The sequence below is a fragment of the Diprion similis genome, chromosome 2 (assembly GCF_021155765.1).
Source record: "Diprion similis isolate iyDipSimi1 chromosome 2, iyDipSimi1.1, whole genome shotgun sequence".
In the NCBI taxonomy this organism is placed as follows: domain Eukaryota; kingdom Metazoa; phylum Arthropoda; class Insecta; order Hymenoptera; family Diprionidae; genus Diprion; species Diprion similis.
This window is the reverse complement of record NC_060106.1, coordinates 16458886-16473108: the sequence shown is the minus strand read 5'-3', so window position 1 is coordinate 16473108 and position 14223 is coordinate 16458886. Positions and strand designations below refer to the sequence as shown.

The window sequence follows — 14223 nt, the reverse complement described above, 5'->3', positions numbered from 1 at the left end:
CCCTTTCCGTTTTCAATTTTTGCCTCTTCTTGGGGAAGCGTTTTTTCGCTCGTTCGGGTTACGCGCCGTTGTTGCGTGTACCGCTTTCGCCATTCTCTTCTCCATTGATCTGAAAGGGGGATGAGATCGGTTCGTCGAACCCCAATTTCTTCGCATTGTCTGCGGCTAACCCATCTCCGGATTTTTCAAATTCCGATTAATATTTCGACAATAGAAAAATTACTGCGGGTCGAAAGGCGTGAGAAATCGCAAGGAGAGCTCTCACCTTGTAATAAGCTCGGTGGGCTGAATCGAAAGAATCATAATTCACTTGTAATTGGTTGGGGATCGTCTGAGTTCGACTCGCCCCGTTCGTCTCGGCTTCTAATTTACTTTTGATAAGTGTCACGTCCGCCACCCGCCGCGGGGAAGAAGAACGCCGGAATTGGCGGAAAAGTAATGAAACCCATAAATAACTGATGAGAATCGAAATGCAGCTCGGCGGCGTGGTTCGAGGAGTCTGGCCCAACTTTCAAAACAAAGGGATTCAATTTCGATCCGACTCAAAACAAATGCGCATCAAATATGAATCAGCGATACGAAGTAAGTTACGGGGGAGATGAAGCCGCTTTCGTTCCTGAAAAATTCTCCCCCTGCCTCCCCCTCGTGCCGGGCTTCTCGATATCAAATTCGATATGAATATTACTCGGCTAACGTCGCGCGGATCTGTGACTGACAGGCTTCTGCCTCGATATTCAGCCTCCACTGACAATACATAATCTTATCTCGCGACGTGCAATATTTCTCAGTCAACAGATTAGTTACCGCCGATCGCAGAACCACCTGACGCTAAAAAATACGTACATACCATTCTGAGGCAATTCTTTTCTGATGACGTATAACCTCGAACAAAGACGCGTGGCGTGACAGGTTCATTTGCTATTTTCAAGATGTATAATAATTATACATGTATACATATACATACACACTACATTCATTTGACTCTAATCTGCAGATATGTAATTCTACAATTTCGACACCTTTCTTATATACGTTATTATGGTATAACATGAAATGCGGAGAGGAAGAAAACCTCGCGTTTTCGCAAATATACGCACCATGTATTAGACAGGCAATTAACGCCGCTGGCGATTGCTTATTTCAGGGAGTGGTTTAACCCCTGAAAAAGACCGTGTTTTTGCGGCCTCAGGCGGTATAAGATGCAGAGTTTGAAAACCGCTTGCAGCGAGAGAGACAGAGAGAGAGAGAAAGAGAGAGAGAAATTGTTTATTCGATCCTGGGACCTATGCTCCCCAAGACCAACAGCAACACACTAATTACAAAATTATGAAATTGAAAATAATTACAAATCTTTAACAGAATAACAAAGTTGAAGTAGAGAGAAAAAAAGAGAGAGAGCGAGAGAGAGATCTCGTTCGTTTTTCTACAGCTATCTCGTACAAGGCTCGAATGTTTAGGCTGCAGTAAATCACGGCTCAGTCGAGAATTACGAGGGATAGATAAGGCGTTGAGATCCATTAAAAAAAATACACGGGCATACAGCTTGAGTATTTGAAAGATATAAACATCCCGAGGCGATTGCCGGAAGCGAGGATCATAGGCGATGGGGGAAAATTAACGAAGCCAGAAGGCGCCTCGCCGGTCTGACGGAGTGAATCGTATTTACAGACAGGCGCATTGTCCCATTATCCCGCCTAGTAGGTTATTACGGAGAGAATCAGGAGCTGGCCGGGAAGCTGCGCGATCGATTCTCGAGGGGCGGCCTGCCTCCGAGTCTTCCGTTACGTCTTCACCTTCCGGTGACTTCCGGTGGCTCGGCGGCCGGACAATGAGAGCACGGCGCACGCGGCGCCCGACAATTCCGTCTCGAGTTGCACCAGGCGGGGGTTCCGCATCCCCGCCCCCCTCGAACGCATTAGCAACGCTTTAAAGGCACTAGACTATAAAGCAACTCGACTCGACAAATTATAGACTTCTCCTGCTTCTCCTGCTTCTCCTGCTTCTCCTGCGCGTCCGTTACACGCAGTCATCTGCTTAGAAATATACGCAATGCGCGCGGAAGAAGCGAGGAGCAAGGGGGCAGGGGGAGGGGGGAGGGGGAACATTCGTTGATATGAATGTCTCTCTTTGTCTGTGCGGCGAACAATCGCGCCTTGGGTCTGCAGATCAAGGAGCCACTGAATCGAGATTTGGTACAGCGGCGCGCAGGGCGAGAGATGATTGTTTGGTGACTTCGAGAGAGGATTTTTTTTCATTCATTCTCTTTTTTCATCTCCCTCGCTCTCTCTCTCTCCTCCTCGGAGCTCCATCGGGCATTCCTATGGTATAAGTTCTCGAACGACGCGGTGCCCACTTGCCTTTGAAAACGGTTAACGGTCGATTGGGTTGTCTGCATCGCGCAACCTCGAATCTTGAGATCTCATAAAACGTGCATAAAACGCGATCTCTACATCGTCGTCATCGTCCTCATCATCTTGATCAGAAATTTATATCCGTCACGAGTATTTTATTATTGGGACATTTCGACCTGCACTTCACCTGCACCCAAAGATTTTTCACCAACTCTTTTAACGCGCGGTGAAAAATACCCCCCGAAGGTAGGTACTCGAGAGACCCGGTTCACAGGTACCCGTAGATTGTCTGCACCGATCTCAAACGATTTTCAACGACATCTTCATCCCGCCAGCCCCACTTGATCGGATCCGCGTTTCTACCAATTAGTCATGCTTTTTGAATTGAGAAAAATCTTTTTGCTCCACTCGGCAGAGCCTGTATCTTCTGATCCTGGCTCGCTAGTCTGCCATATATATATTCGTTGTCATTGTGCGTACGGCGGTGTGCGTGACTTTTTGTGTCCTCGCCTCCGTACGTTTTCAACGTGGAAAATTAAAGTTTGATACGAAAGATCGGAGAGGCGGGGGAGGAATTTTTTGAACCATACAGCATTCACCGCGGCCTCCGCAAATATTCGGTCGCTTTATCTGTCCGGGAATATATCCTTTGACCCGCGCGTCAATCGCAGGCCTTGTAAAATTGCTTCACAGCTGCAGCGACGATCTTGTAAAGAAGAGATAATTTGGGGTGGGGGACAAGAGGAAAAAAAAGGAAATAAAAAAAAAAAAAAAATTCAACATCACGCTATCGTATCTGCCCTTGTGTGTATAGATATTAATAAACGTGTTACAGCGGGGATGAGGAGGCGAGGGAGAAAGGGAGGAAGGAAGGGCTTCGGCCTTGCCGAGGGAACACGACCCGGGCGGGGGTGGCAAGTGTTTCTGTCAGTTTAATAGCTTCTCGCCCCTTCTTCCCACTGATCCACACCTCGCCTCCACCCTTCGACCCGACAACACTTACGTTCCATCTAGCGCAGCTTCGTCGTCACTCCGAAGTGTCAAAAGTCACGCTCTCCGCCCGGGCGGTCTCATGCTTCGATCTGATAACCCTTTGATACCATCCGCGCTCCCACAGCTTCCAGTCTTCTTCAAACGCTCGGCGTAAATGAAAATCCTGGAAATCTGGAACGGACGTTGCTGCTTCTCCTCGTTGTCTAGCTACTTTCGATATGCCATAAAAAAGTTACCCCATCGGCAGTATCTGTCAGATTTTTTTTCTCCCTGGATAAAAAATGTCTTAAACAGGGAATGTCAATAGCTCGAAACATCGAATCTTCGGATTTCATCGCCTCTCCTTTTTCTCTTGTGTAACCCAACCACAATCGTCTGGCTCCATGGCGATATTTGAACACAGTAGCTTCGACACACAAAGATATCGTCTAGGACACGGAGCACAGGTGCCTCTACCTATATTACGGTATTGAGCGGGTGGCTGCTCGTGATATTAGGACGTTTTTACGCAACGGTATAAATCAGGAGGCCAAAGTATTATACGGCATTTCGTAGGCAGGGGTTGGCATTGACGGGGGTGGCGGTGGCTGCAAGGAGAGAAAGAAATAAATAAGGAAGGAGAAAAAGTAACGCTCCGACAAAAAGAGAGAGAGAGAGCGACCGAGCTGCACTGGGTCATAAAGAATGATATAACTACGCGACACATGTCCTCCGCACGTTGAAAATACACTTGGCACTGTGCGTGCCCCGCAGTTATGAGCTCGTTTCGCAAACTGAAATGAAGATTTGTTTGAGGTTTCCCTTCTCCTCATTCTTCGGTATTTTTCAAAATTGTTTTCTGCGTGTACGCGTCGCGAAAATCGGCGACGAGTTTCATACTTTCCATGATGATTTTTCTCTCTTTGTTTTTTTTTTAGGCTGAGCGAAAAATTTACGCCACGAAATATGAGCATCGCATAAGTCACCGTCTCATATTTCAAAATGCGAAAGAACGAGTATCAAAAATCCGCGCCGCTTTCAACCACCCTAATTTTTTGACCGTTGAAATTTTTTTCTCTCCTCTTTCTAACGATCAGGTTATCATTTTCCACAGAATTTTTTTTTTTTCTTTTTTTTTCTGCTCCAGTTCTAGCTGCGAACGCCTTTTCAAAACTGGGTTAAAAAATCTTTCGGTCCGATTTTTACTGTAATTTTTTTAAACGATTTCTTCTCACGGGCATGTTCGAGTCAAGAATGGATGTAAACGAGACGTTGACGTCCGATCCGGGAAATCGAAGCGCCGAACGGACGTCCAACCGCAAGACGTCAAAACACGTTGTCCGCGAAGTGGTTGACAGAGGAATACGCGTCCCGTGTCAGGGTTCACGTCGAGTGGGGGTCGTCGGTTAGGTCGCGTCAAAAGCCAGAACCAGGAAGGCCGCCGAAGGCAAACAGTCGAACTCCTGATTGCCTCCTTGGCTGTACTGACCGTGACTTGACGGGGCACCCCTCTTTAATAATATTGAAAAGCCACTTTTCAATTGAGCTCAGGGTTCGCTCTGGCAAAGAAAAGGCAACGAAAAAAATTTGTGATCGCAGTCGTTGGATCGTCTCACCTCTGCAAGCATTCACCATTGGTCAATGACCGCTGGTGGTAAGGTCTTGTCGCGGTGCGAATACTTTTCAAATCGCAGTGTTAATATGGCACGCAATTCTTCGAATATTTATTAACAATAATCGTGCCACTAAAAATCATCTTCTTTTTAAGTCGGTTTGATACCTTATTTATTATACCAAATTCCCTTTAATAGGTCGAATATAGATGGTCGTAACATATATCGCATCCTAAGAGTATTAAATTCAAATTGGGTTTACGTCAGACTCGATTTTAATTTATGTGAATTAACAAGTGAGAAAATACATTCCGAACTTTAAGATTTCATTTTGTATTTCGTTAAAGAGACCGTTAAAAATTTTATCAAATTCAGGCAAAACAGCGCGAGATTTGCAGTTTCCTGTTTTTATGATGTAATCAAAGCGTCAACTCTTTCGCATGACAAAGAAAAAAATAAAATAATGAAGAGAAACACAATAAAATGGTGGACATTATTACGATTCCTTCAGCATTTTGGTTGTCCAAAAGTGAATAATCACCCTATCATCACTGCAACGTACAATTCAGGTCAATGTGTTTAAAATTTCTTTGTACGGAAATAATTTTTCAACTGATTAGTTTCATTATAAATTAGGATTTTATATACGTATATAAATATATATGTATATACATATATATCTGTGATAACGGAGTCACAGAGTAATTTTCATTAAATCATGATTAGTCCAGTTTCAGAATTTAAAACATTCAGTATGCGATGCAGCGAATTGATTATAGTGAAAAGTTTAATGCACAAAGCAATAATATCACAAAACATCCATGAGTCAGTAGTCCCGAAATCCGCTGACAATTAGTCGATTCATTTTTCATAAAAACTCACGTTGCATACATACGGTTAGAAATTGAGTCGCTATCACTAACTGCACAAAATTTTACCTAAATGCAGCGATAAAATTCTTATTGCTGTTTAATAAATAAAGTATGATAAAAATTGAATGAAATTAATGAACGCGTGGAGAAAACCGACGCCCCTGCATGCGTTTCAGTCAAATAATCATCAAGCGACGCGACGATACGAATTGAGTAAGAAAAAGTGGTGCGAGGCGATCAAAGCGTGCGTAACGATAATTTTCCACGTGCTGCGTTTGCCTATCGTATAAAGTTCGCCGTATCGAAGTCGTGGGTCGCGAAGGAGAGGATATTGGTATCAGTATCCGGGTGTAGGAGTGCGCAATAAGGAGGCAGGCGAGCATCGATTGTTCCGGGCCTGAGGTCTCGTCGTCCTTCGTCCCGGGTGGCCTCGCGTTCTCCGTCTCCTTCGCCTCGCAACCGCCGAGATACGTACGTGGTCCAGCCACGAGGCGTCCGTCTCGCTCGGTGACAGGGGATGCTGCGGCGGTGGTGGGGGCAGAGCGATAGGGGTGGCTCCGCCCGCGGGCCAACCAGAGCCGAGACCGTCGACTCGCCACTCCCAGGAATTGTCCGGGCTCCCCCAGGAACCGTGCCATCCTCTTCTCAACAGATTTCGGATCTCTAGTCTCGTAAGAGCCGGCCGACACGGCGCAGCTCGCACAGCACATGCAGAGGGACGGACGGCTCTGCGCGCTCGTCGGCAGCTCTTCGCAGTATCTGTACACAGCTGTAAAAACCACCCCCGGGGAACCGCGAGTTCCTCGATATTCGATACTCGCCATCGCAGTGACCGCGATCAATTTTACGGGCTTGTATAATATTTCGGGAGAGAAAGAGAGAGAGAAAGGGAGGGAGAGAGAGTTTGTGAATACCTGTTGTTGTGATACTGCCGAACTTATTCGACTAATCATTTACGAGACACGCTGCATTGGATCGAGAATTGTTTTTGCCAGTGACATGTGTTGACGTTTTGTGACTCTTGTGACATCTCGAGTTCATCCGATATTTTTCATGAAGGGTCTCGGCTCCGACTCGCCAATGGTTGACTACAAAGCATCGAGCGGTGGTGAGTTGATCGCGATGAAAGTCGACCGTATTTGTTGCGGCTTATTTTCATTTTTCTCATTATTTTCTTTTTCACTGGTTCTTATTTTTTTTTTTTTTTTTTTGGGCACATGCTTTGATACCAACGGATAAGGGATCGGAAACGATTTCTTGACCGCTTACCGAAACAATCGCCTAATTAACGTGTGTTTTGTTCAACGCCGATTACACGTCTCGGGCTTTTTCCACCTTGAATCGAAACAAACCGAATATTAAAGCAGATCGGCGTAATACGTTCGTATATCGTTTCCGTTCTTACGGATCTAATTAACGTTTCAGATAATCATACAATCGCGTATTGTGATTAATACACATACGTGTATCGTTCAAATATTGCGTCGTTTTCGAGTAAACCACGCGCGGTCCTGTTATACCCGAAATATGCAAGCATTGTCGATTGCAGGTTTTAAAGTACATACCTACTCGGGCGCGGATTTTTATCAATATTATAGCTCGTTCTTCCGTGTACAAAACGCGCGTCAACTGCAGTCAGCGAAAGTACGATAAGGGGAGAACGCCAGACTGAAAGAGCTAATCAAACTGTTGTCCCCTATACCGGGAACGCATGATTTGGAGTATCCTCAAATTTCCGGAGTTTAAATTTCCGCTTAAAACACAAGTCCGCGGTGAGCCGAGTCAAAGACCACGAATTGTCACGATTCTCGGTTAGCCGTTGTAAACCAACGATCAGCTGCACGAGACTCACGCTGCCTGCGTGCAGGAGATTTTTTTCGTAAGTACGCGATACGCATCCAATCGTATCGAGGCTTTAGATCGACGGTTCCGAGGGGTGAAACGGGGGGCGATGTATTAAAAGCTAACGGGACTGGTTCGTAGTAGGTGTAAGTCTCGTTACCATTACGACTGTGCAATATCGCGCCGGGACGGACGTCCTGTAAAGTGCGGTTAAACTGCGGTTTACGTCCTCGTGCAAGCAAACGCGGCGGGTGCGATCGTCGCCTACTCCGTGCAGTACTGCGCCCTTTATTTTCTACCAATTTATTATACTTAATTATCTCGGGTTTTCCGGGGCTCGACGACGGCGCTGAGCGGGCTTCTCGTCGCGATATCCCCTCCTCGCCCCCGGGCAGCAGGAGAATTCTCCTCCAGGATTTCCATCTCCCTTTGGTACAGCTTTTACAGAATCTCGAAACGGGAGCCGCGGTGGGTGGGCAAGTCCGCGATCTGTTCTCACTCGCGATCTTGACCTCGTCACCGCGAAAGCTTCTCCTTCGCTGTGCCCTGCCGCAAGCTCGGAATTTTCTCATCGAGTCATTTCGATCCCTCGGCAATCCCTATCGACAAAGCAATCATCCCGGCTCTTCAGCTCGGCTCGTATAGTCAAGAGCAAGGAACTTACACGCCGCGTGTAGTTAATCAGCGGAGTAGTTATATGGTAGTAGCTCCTCTTGTAGGTGCAGACTGCTGCTGCCGAGCCGAGCGGGTGGCGCGTAAAACGATGCCACGGAGTCAAGTGAGGCTCACCGCGTACACGTTACACTGCCGCAAGCACGGCACTCGAGTCACCCGGGAGTCAAAGACCCCCGAGGGTTTATAAATATTGTTACAATATTGAGAGGAGCTGTAGAGAAGTGTTGTGATAGCGCGAGGGGCATGCCGATTGACGCGTCGTCAAGGATCAGCTCTCGTCTTTACGATCTTCACCCCCGGATCAGCGACTGCTCTGATCCTGCCAAACTACTACCGACAATCTGTTTACCCCGGCGATTAGGACGATTTTCTATACACGGAAGAGGCTGCGCCGAGCCAAGTTCACGATCATCTCAATACTTGGCTTCCAGCTTGTATGCCCGAGTCCATCGACGGGGTAAGTTTCATCCCAGGATACGGGATTAGCTCGAGTTTACTGAAACGAATACCGATACTGTCGATAACGATTTAATCCCCCCTACCCCCGATTTTTCTTACTTCTTTCTTACCGCGTTCAAATATCTCTGTTCGAAATTCGTCCCGTTCCACATTATGAAACGAATCGACGTCCCTCTTATTGCCGTCGGATAGAAACGTGGATTTGAAGCGATATTTCCGGCGTTTAGGAAAGATAATACACGTATAGCTGTTGCCTGTATTATAGCCATAACAGACGGAGTGGGTAAACAGTTGTTCGCATTGGCCATGGATCACGATTGGAATTCGAGATTTTGGGGTGATTTTTCATCCCGTTAATAACGATGTATTTTGAGACAGGGTCTGCGAGGGGCAGGGGGTTCCCTTTGTCACGTGGGGCTGTGGGCTAGGGGCGTGTCGGTACAACGGTACTCATATATATATATATGTGTGTATATATATATATATATATATATATATATATATATATATATATATATATATATATATATGTGTGTGTGTGTGTATACACATACACACAGGCATACCGTTCGACAATAGTCATCTTGCAGGCGCCCTTGAGACGTCACGAAAACAATTATAGGTATATCGGCGTAGGCAAACACGTTTATTAGAGCGTAGATGCATAATGTACGCACGGCTGCGTGCATGATCAACGCCTTCTCGTGGCTTCTCGGCTCCTCGCTGAGGAGAGATAAGGATTATAATTCCTACCTGTCAACCATCGAGACGCTTGTCAATAATCGAAATTCGTCACGTTTAAGCCGTGGCGCAGACTCTGAGCTGCTGCAAATTAACGAGTTTGAATATTCTGATTTTCAAACATCGTATTGTTCATTGGGTGTTACTTCGATAAACAAGTTCTCATGTCTTGCACTATATATGTGTGTAAGGCACCCCGAAGCTCGAGTAAATGAGGAGAAGAACACCTGTTCGGTACGGTTACTAACAAGCGATTACTATCTTTCGGCGCGTATATATACGTATTATAATCGGCTCGGTATCTTACGCGTCTATTATCTAAAGTATTTGCTTAGTTGTCAATTCCCGCGTGGAGTTTGCTTAGGATTCGATTGCACAGGTTGTTTTATATCTCCGGATAGACACTGCTGTTTGTCCGAGAGTAATATCTGCGCGTGTGTGTGTGTATGTGGATGTAGATGTGTGTTTATCTTTGTGTGCGTAGGTAGGTAGGTGTACGCACATGTACCGTTGCAGCCGTGCGAAGTTGACGAGTGCAGGCAGGGGTTTCAGGGTGTGAGCGGTCGACGGTGTCACTGCGCAGGGGGCTGGAGGGGTGAAAGCGAGAAAGAGCGAGAAAGAGCGAGAGAGAGAGAGAAAAGAGACACGGAATATGGTTTGCTTGAGATAAAAAGATACGGCACGGATATCTCTCAATTCGGCGATAAGCTCTGTATTAAACGGCGCGTCTCACATCCGGCCTTGCCTTACACAAACAAATCCGTACCTACGCACGTTTTGGCCGTCAAGCCGGCCGTGCCGTGGAACCTCTCGAGTGTGCAGAGTAGTCGTGGTGGTGAATCCCATTGAGGACAAGACGCGCGTCGGGACCACCGCAGCATCAAAACCGCCGCCGAGGTCGGAGCTGCACGGCCAATAAAAATACTTAAATAAAATCTTATCGTTCCAAACACTCTTCGTTGCTTGAGGTTCGGGTGTCGCGAGATATCTCGCTCGCAGACCCGCCGCTTCGCTGCTACCTCGCGATGTGTGCCTAGGATTTGGGTCCCGCTTTGCGGCTCTTTGGGCGGGTCCTAACGCGTAGATTATATTATACGTCTAGTCGTCCTGCCCATGGTAATTCGGACTGTGGGAAAAACGTGCGAGACTCAAGGTTACGCTTTGCAGACTCCGTAATGTTTTTTCCCCGTTTCAGGAAGCAGCGACGAGGGCGAGACGGCCGAGGGTGTCGGCGGAGGTGGAAGTGGAGGTGGAGGTGGAGGTGGAGGTGGCGAGGACACGGATCTCGAGGAGAAGTCGGGACGCCCCAGTGGCAGCCCGCTTTATCGGGATATCCAAAATCCACGCCACGCCACCAGCGCCCACGACGTTCCCCAGGAGTATCCTCAGGCCAGGCCCGCCTTTCAGCAAGACTACGGCAATCCAGCCGCGATGGAACGGGCCCCTTTTGACAAGCAGCCACAGGCGATGCTCAGGGAAGACGAGCTCAAATCCTGGAATTTGGAGAAAGATGCACGGAAGGATTTTCTACAGAGCGTCGCATTCATTCACCGCGACCCATCCTTTCACAGCGAATACCGCGAGTATCGTGAGTATACCTGTCACTTCCTCTTAGAATCGCGTCAAGGAGACTCTCAGCTGCTTACTTATCTTATCTCGTTGCTCCGCAGGTGATATGAAGCCGGAACCCCGTGGGCCCAAGGAAATTCCCTTGAGAAAGTGGGACTCCCCCGTACCCGATGTCGAAGTCGGCCGATCCTCGGTCAGCGGATCCCAGGTCAGGGCCCGCAGAGACATCGCCAGGGGGACCAGGTTCGGGCCCTTCATTGGAAAGTGGGCCCACGAACCAGCGAATCCAGACTACGCGTGGGAGGTAAGTGAGAGAATGAATATCGTTCGCGACTGCAGAATGTCAGCGAAAAAGTGCAAGTCTGCAGTGTCGTGCGGTGGAATCGGCACCTGAACGAGACGCTTTTGAGAGCAAGACGAATCTTGAGGGATATTTGAACAAGACTTGGACAATTCACACGCGAATACACGTGCATCTTCAGACTTAACTGTACGAGAGTGAGGAGGGAATGCAGATATCATCTCGGTGGGATGCATCGAACCGTTTTGAAAGATGATCGATCTGTTTATAGTTGAGATTCCACGGGAATATGTCCCGGCTGTATGTCAGGAGACTCGGGTCCGTGTCCTACTGTTATAATCCTTCGGCATTATCCGACAGATGCCGACGACAGAGTCGTCGCCGCGATGCAGCGGTAGGAATGACGCCGAACCACCTGGTCGGTTCGAGGTGTCATCTATACTGACGGATCTGTCAATTGTCGCTTATACCCTCGCCCGGTCTTCGATCCACCTTTCTTACCTCGGCGATTCCTATGGAAGATAGGTTTAATGTCGGCATTGAAAATCGCCAGGACTGCAGTCACCGCGGTATACATATATGTATATGCAATCCGCATCTTCCCATTGGCATCTGCAGCACTGTGTGAGCGCGTGCGTACGTTTGTGCCGTCGTATCTTCGTAAGGAAATCATCCGTTGCTGTGTTGTCCGTGACACAAAAACGTTGACATTTTTCTTAGAAATTTTATTATCCTCCTTTGAGAAAAGATGGAATCGATTTGTCCTTTCGATTCGGCTAATTCATTCCCTTATTATGACATAAAATATATGTACGTTAGGGTGGTCGTTAAATGGTTTTTTATTTGGATTTCAAGTCGAACGGTCACATATCGGCCTTAAGTATTGAAAAAATAAATCTCTAATTTTTTCAAATTTTTATTTTGAGCTCTGAGCTCCTTGCTGGCTTTTTTTGTACTTAATTCTTGAGCACTAGAATGGAATTCTACACATCTTCTTATACAATGGAAAATAACTACGATTTAAAAGTCGACGAAGATTTAAAAAAAAAACATATAAAATTCGACTTTATACAGCTTGGAAAATGATTAAAAAATAATATACTAAATTAAAACAACCACGACTCGTGTGGAATATACGATCCACAAGGAGACTAAGGGCTGAATATATAAATAAAAATATGAAAAAATTAGAGAGCAATTTTCTCTACATTTATGACCATTCAACATGGCTTTCCATTTAAGGACTAATATACACCTACCGAGATATATTTCTTTTTTTGTGAGTTCAAAAAAGTCTCAGTTTTTTATTTTAAGTGCGATAATCGAAATGGATTCCGATCGCGATTATCGCCGATCTGTATTTCGGTAGTAGCTATGGTATTTTGACATAATTGGATACCTATTGGTTTATCGGTTCACGCATCATTGAAAACGTCAATTGCGTAATAGTGAAAGGTGCGGTAACGATGACGTTAGTGAAATTGCATACATCCTTTCTCTACCTGCAGTTTTCCGCGTCTGCATTCTCTTACTCCAACTGTCCTCACTTCGTAGGCCTTGTAACGCTTCACATGTGACATAGATCCAGAGACATTATTTTCTCCACTTGCGGGTATCGCGTAACCGCAGCCATCAATTCTAGTAACCTTGAAGTTCCAGACGATGCTTAATGCTCGTGTAGTATAACGAGCGATGCAAAGTCAATATGTCAGTGAAATCGCAGTTTAAACGCTGGCTCATATGGAAGTGCGCAGTTCGACGATCCACTGGGAAAGTGGTTTCCGGAAAAACGGTCATTTTAGCGGTTGGACTGCTTGAAGCAGAGCTCGATTAATTTCATAACGTGTAACTTAATTTGCAGTAACGTCGTTGGCTTCTTCCGTTTGACGTCGGTTATCGCGAAGCGTACGCATACGCTTCGTTACGCGTTATGCATACATATACGACCGTCGAATGTGTGTACGGACGAACGCGAGATGGGTGACAGCATTCTTATCCTGCGTAACTTTCGAGTAACCGCCTCCGGTGTTTCTGTCTGGTGAAAAAAGAGCGAAGTCATCGGTCTCGGAACTGATATATTCCAGGACTGAGAATCGACGCAGAACTCGTGGTCAATTTTCGGCTCGTGCTGCGCTGCGGGGATGATAGATATGATAGTCGAAGGGGTGCAGGGTGCGGTGACAAAATGTAAATGACACCATCCGTCTCGCGGATACAAAAAGCTGACGGTAGTCCGGCCAACTGTCGACCGGCGATTACCGAGATCGATTAAATCCAACTACCGAACTGCCGAGCTACCCCTTCGTTTCATCACCCGATCCGTCAACCCCGCTGTTGCAGAATGGCGGGTGAACGCCGAGATGTGGAAACTCGCCGTCGCCTGCTGCACTCCGCGGATTCTCACGCAACCGATTTTCCCAAATACTGTCAAGAATAACATCAGGGTGTTTGTCTCGCCGCACCCCGATCTGCGGATATAGATATGGGTTACGTGCCTATACAGGCACTTTAATCCTTTTCTCAGATTCGTGGAAAGAAGTACGTATATACTCGAAACCCCGTAAGCTCTCGAAAAGAATTGAAGAATGAAGCGGGGATGAAGAAGGTGAAAAAGAGAAACATAAAGAAAACGAAAAAAATTCAGAAACGTAGGAACGAACGTATATATCACCCCAATAAAAATTTGATCGATCCGGTAAATTCACCCCTGTTAAATTTTGCCATGTTTATTCATACAGCTAACCCAAATCACAGGCGGGAAGAAAAAAAATTTCATATGAAAAAAAAAAGAGAAACCTTCTAGCCGGTAGATCCGCGCGATGAGGCCA

The 14223-nt window shown here is 46.5% G+C and overlaps 1 protein-coding gene across 1 annotated transcript in view; it reads left to right on the top strand.

Annotated features, from left to right (window-relative positions):
- The first annotated feature begins 6700 nt into the window (after positions 1–6700).
- The window catches only part of LOC124415985 (histone-lysine N-methyltransferase MECOM-like), a 31933-nt gene continuing 24410 nt past the window's right edge, over positions 6701–14223 (top strand). The window contains exons 1-3 of the mRNA XM_046896777.1: positions 6701–6916; positions 10721–11113; positions 11196–11398. Of these exons, the coding sequence (XP_046752733.1) occupies positions 6862–6916; positions 10721–11113; positions 11196–11398 (651 nt within the window). The 5' untranslated portion in view covers positions 6701–6861. The remainder of the gene's footprint in view (positions 6917–10720; positions 11114–11195; positions 11399–14223) is intronic.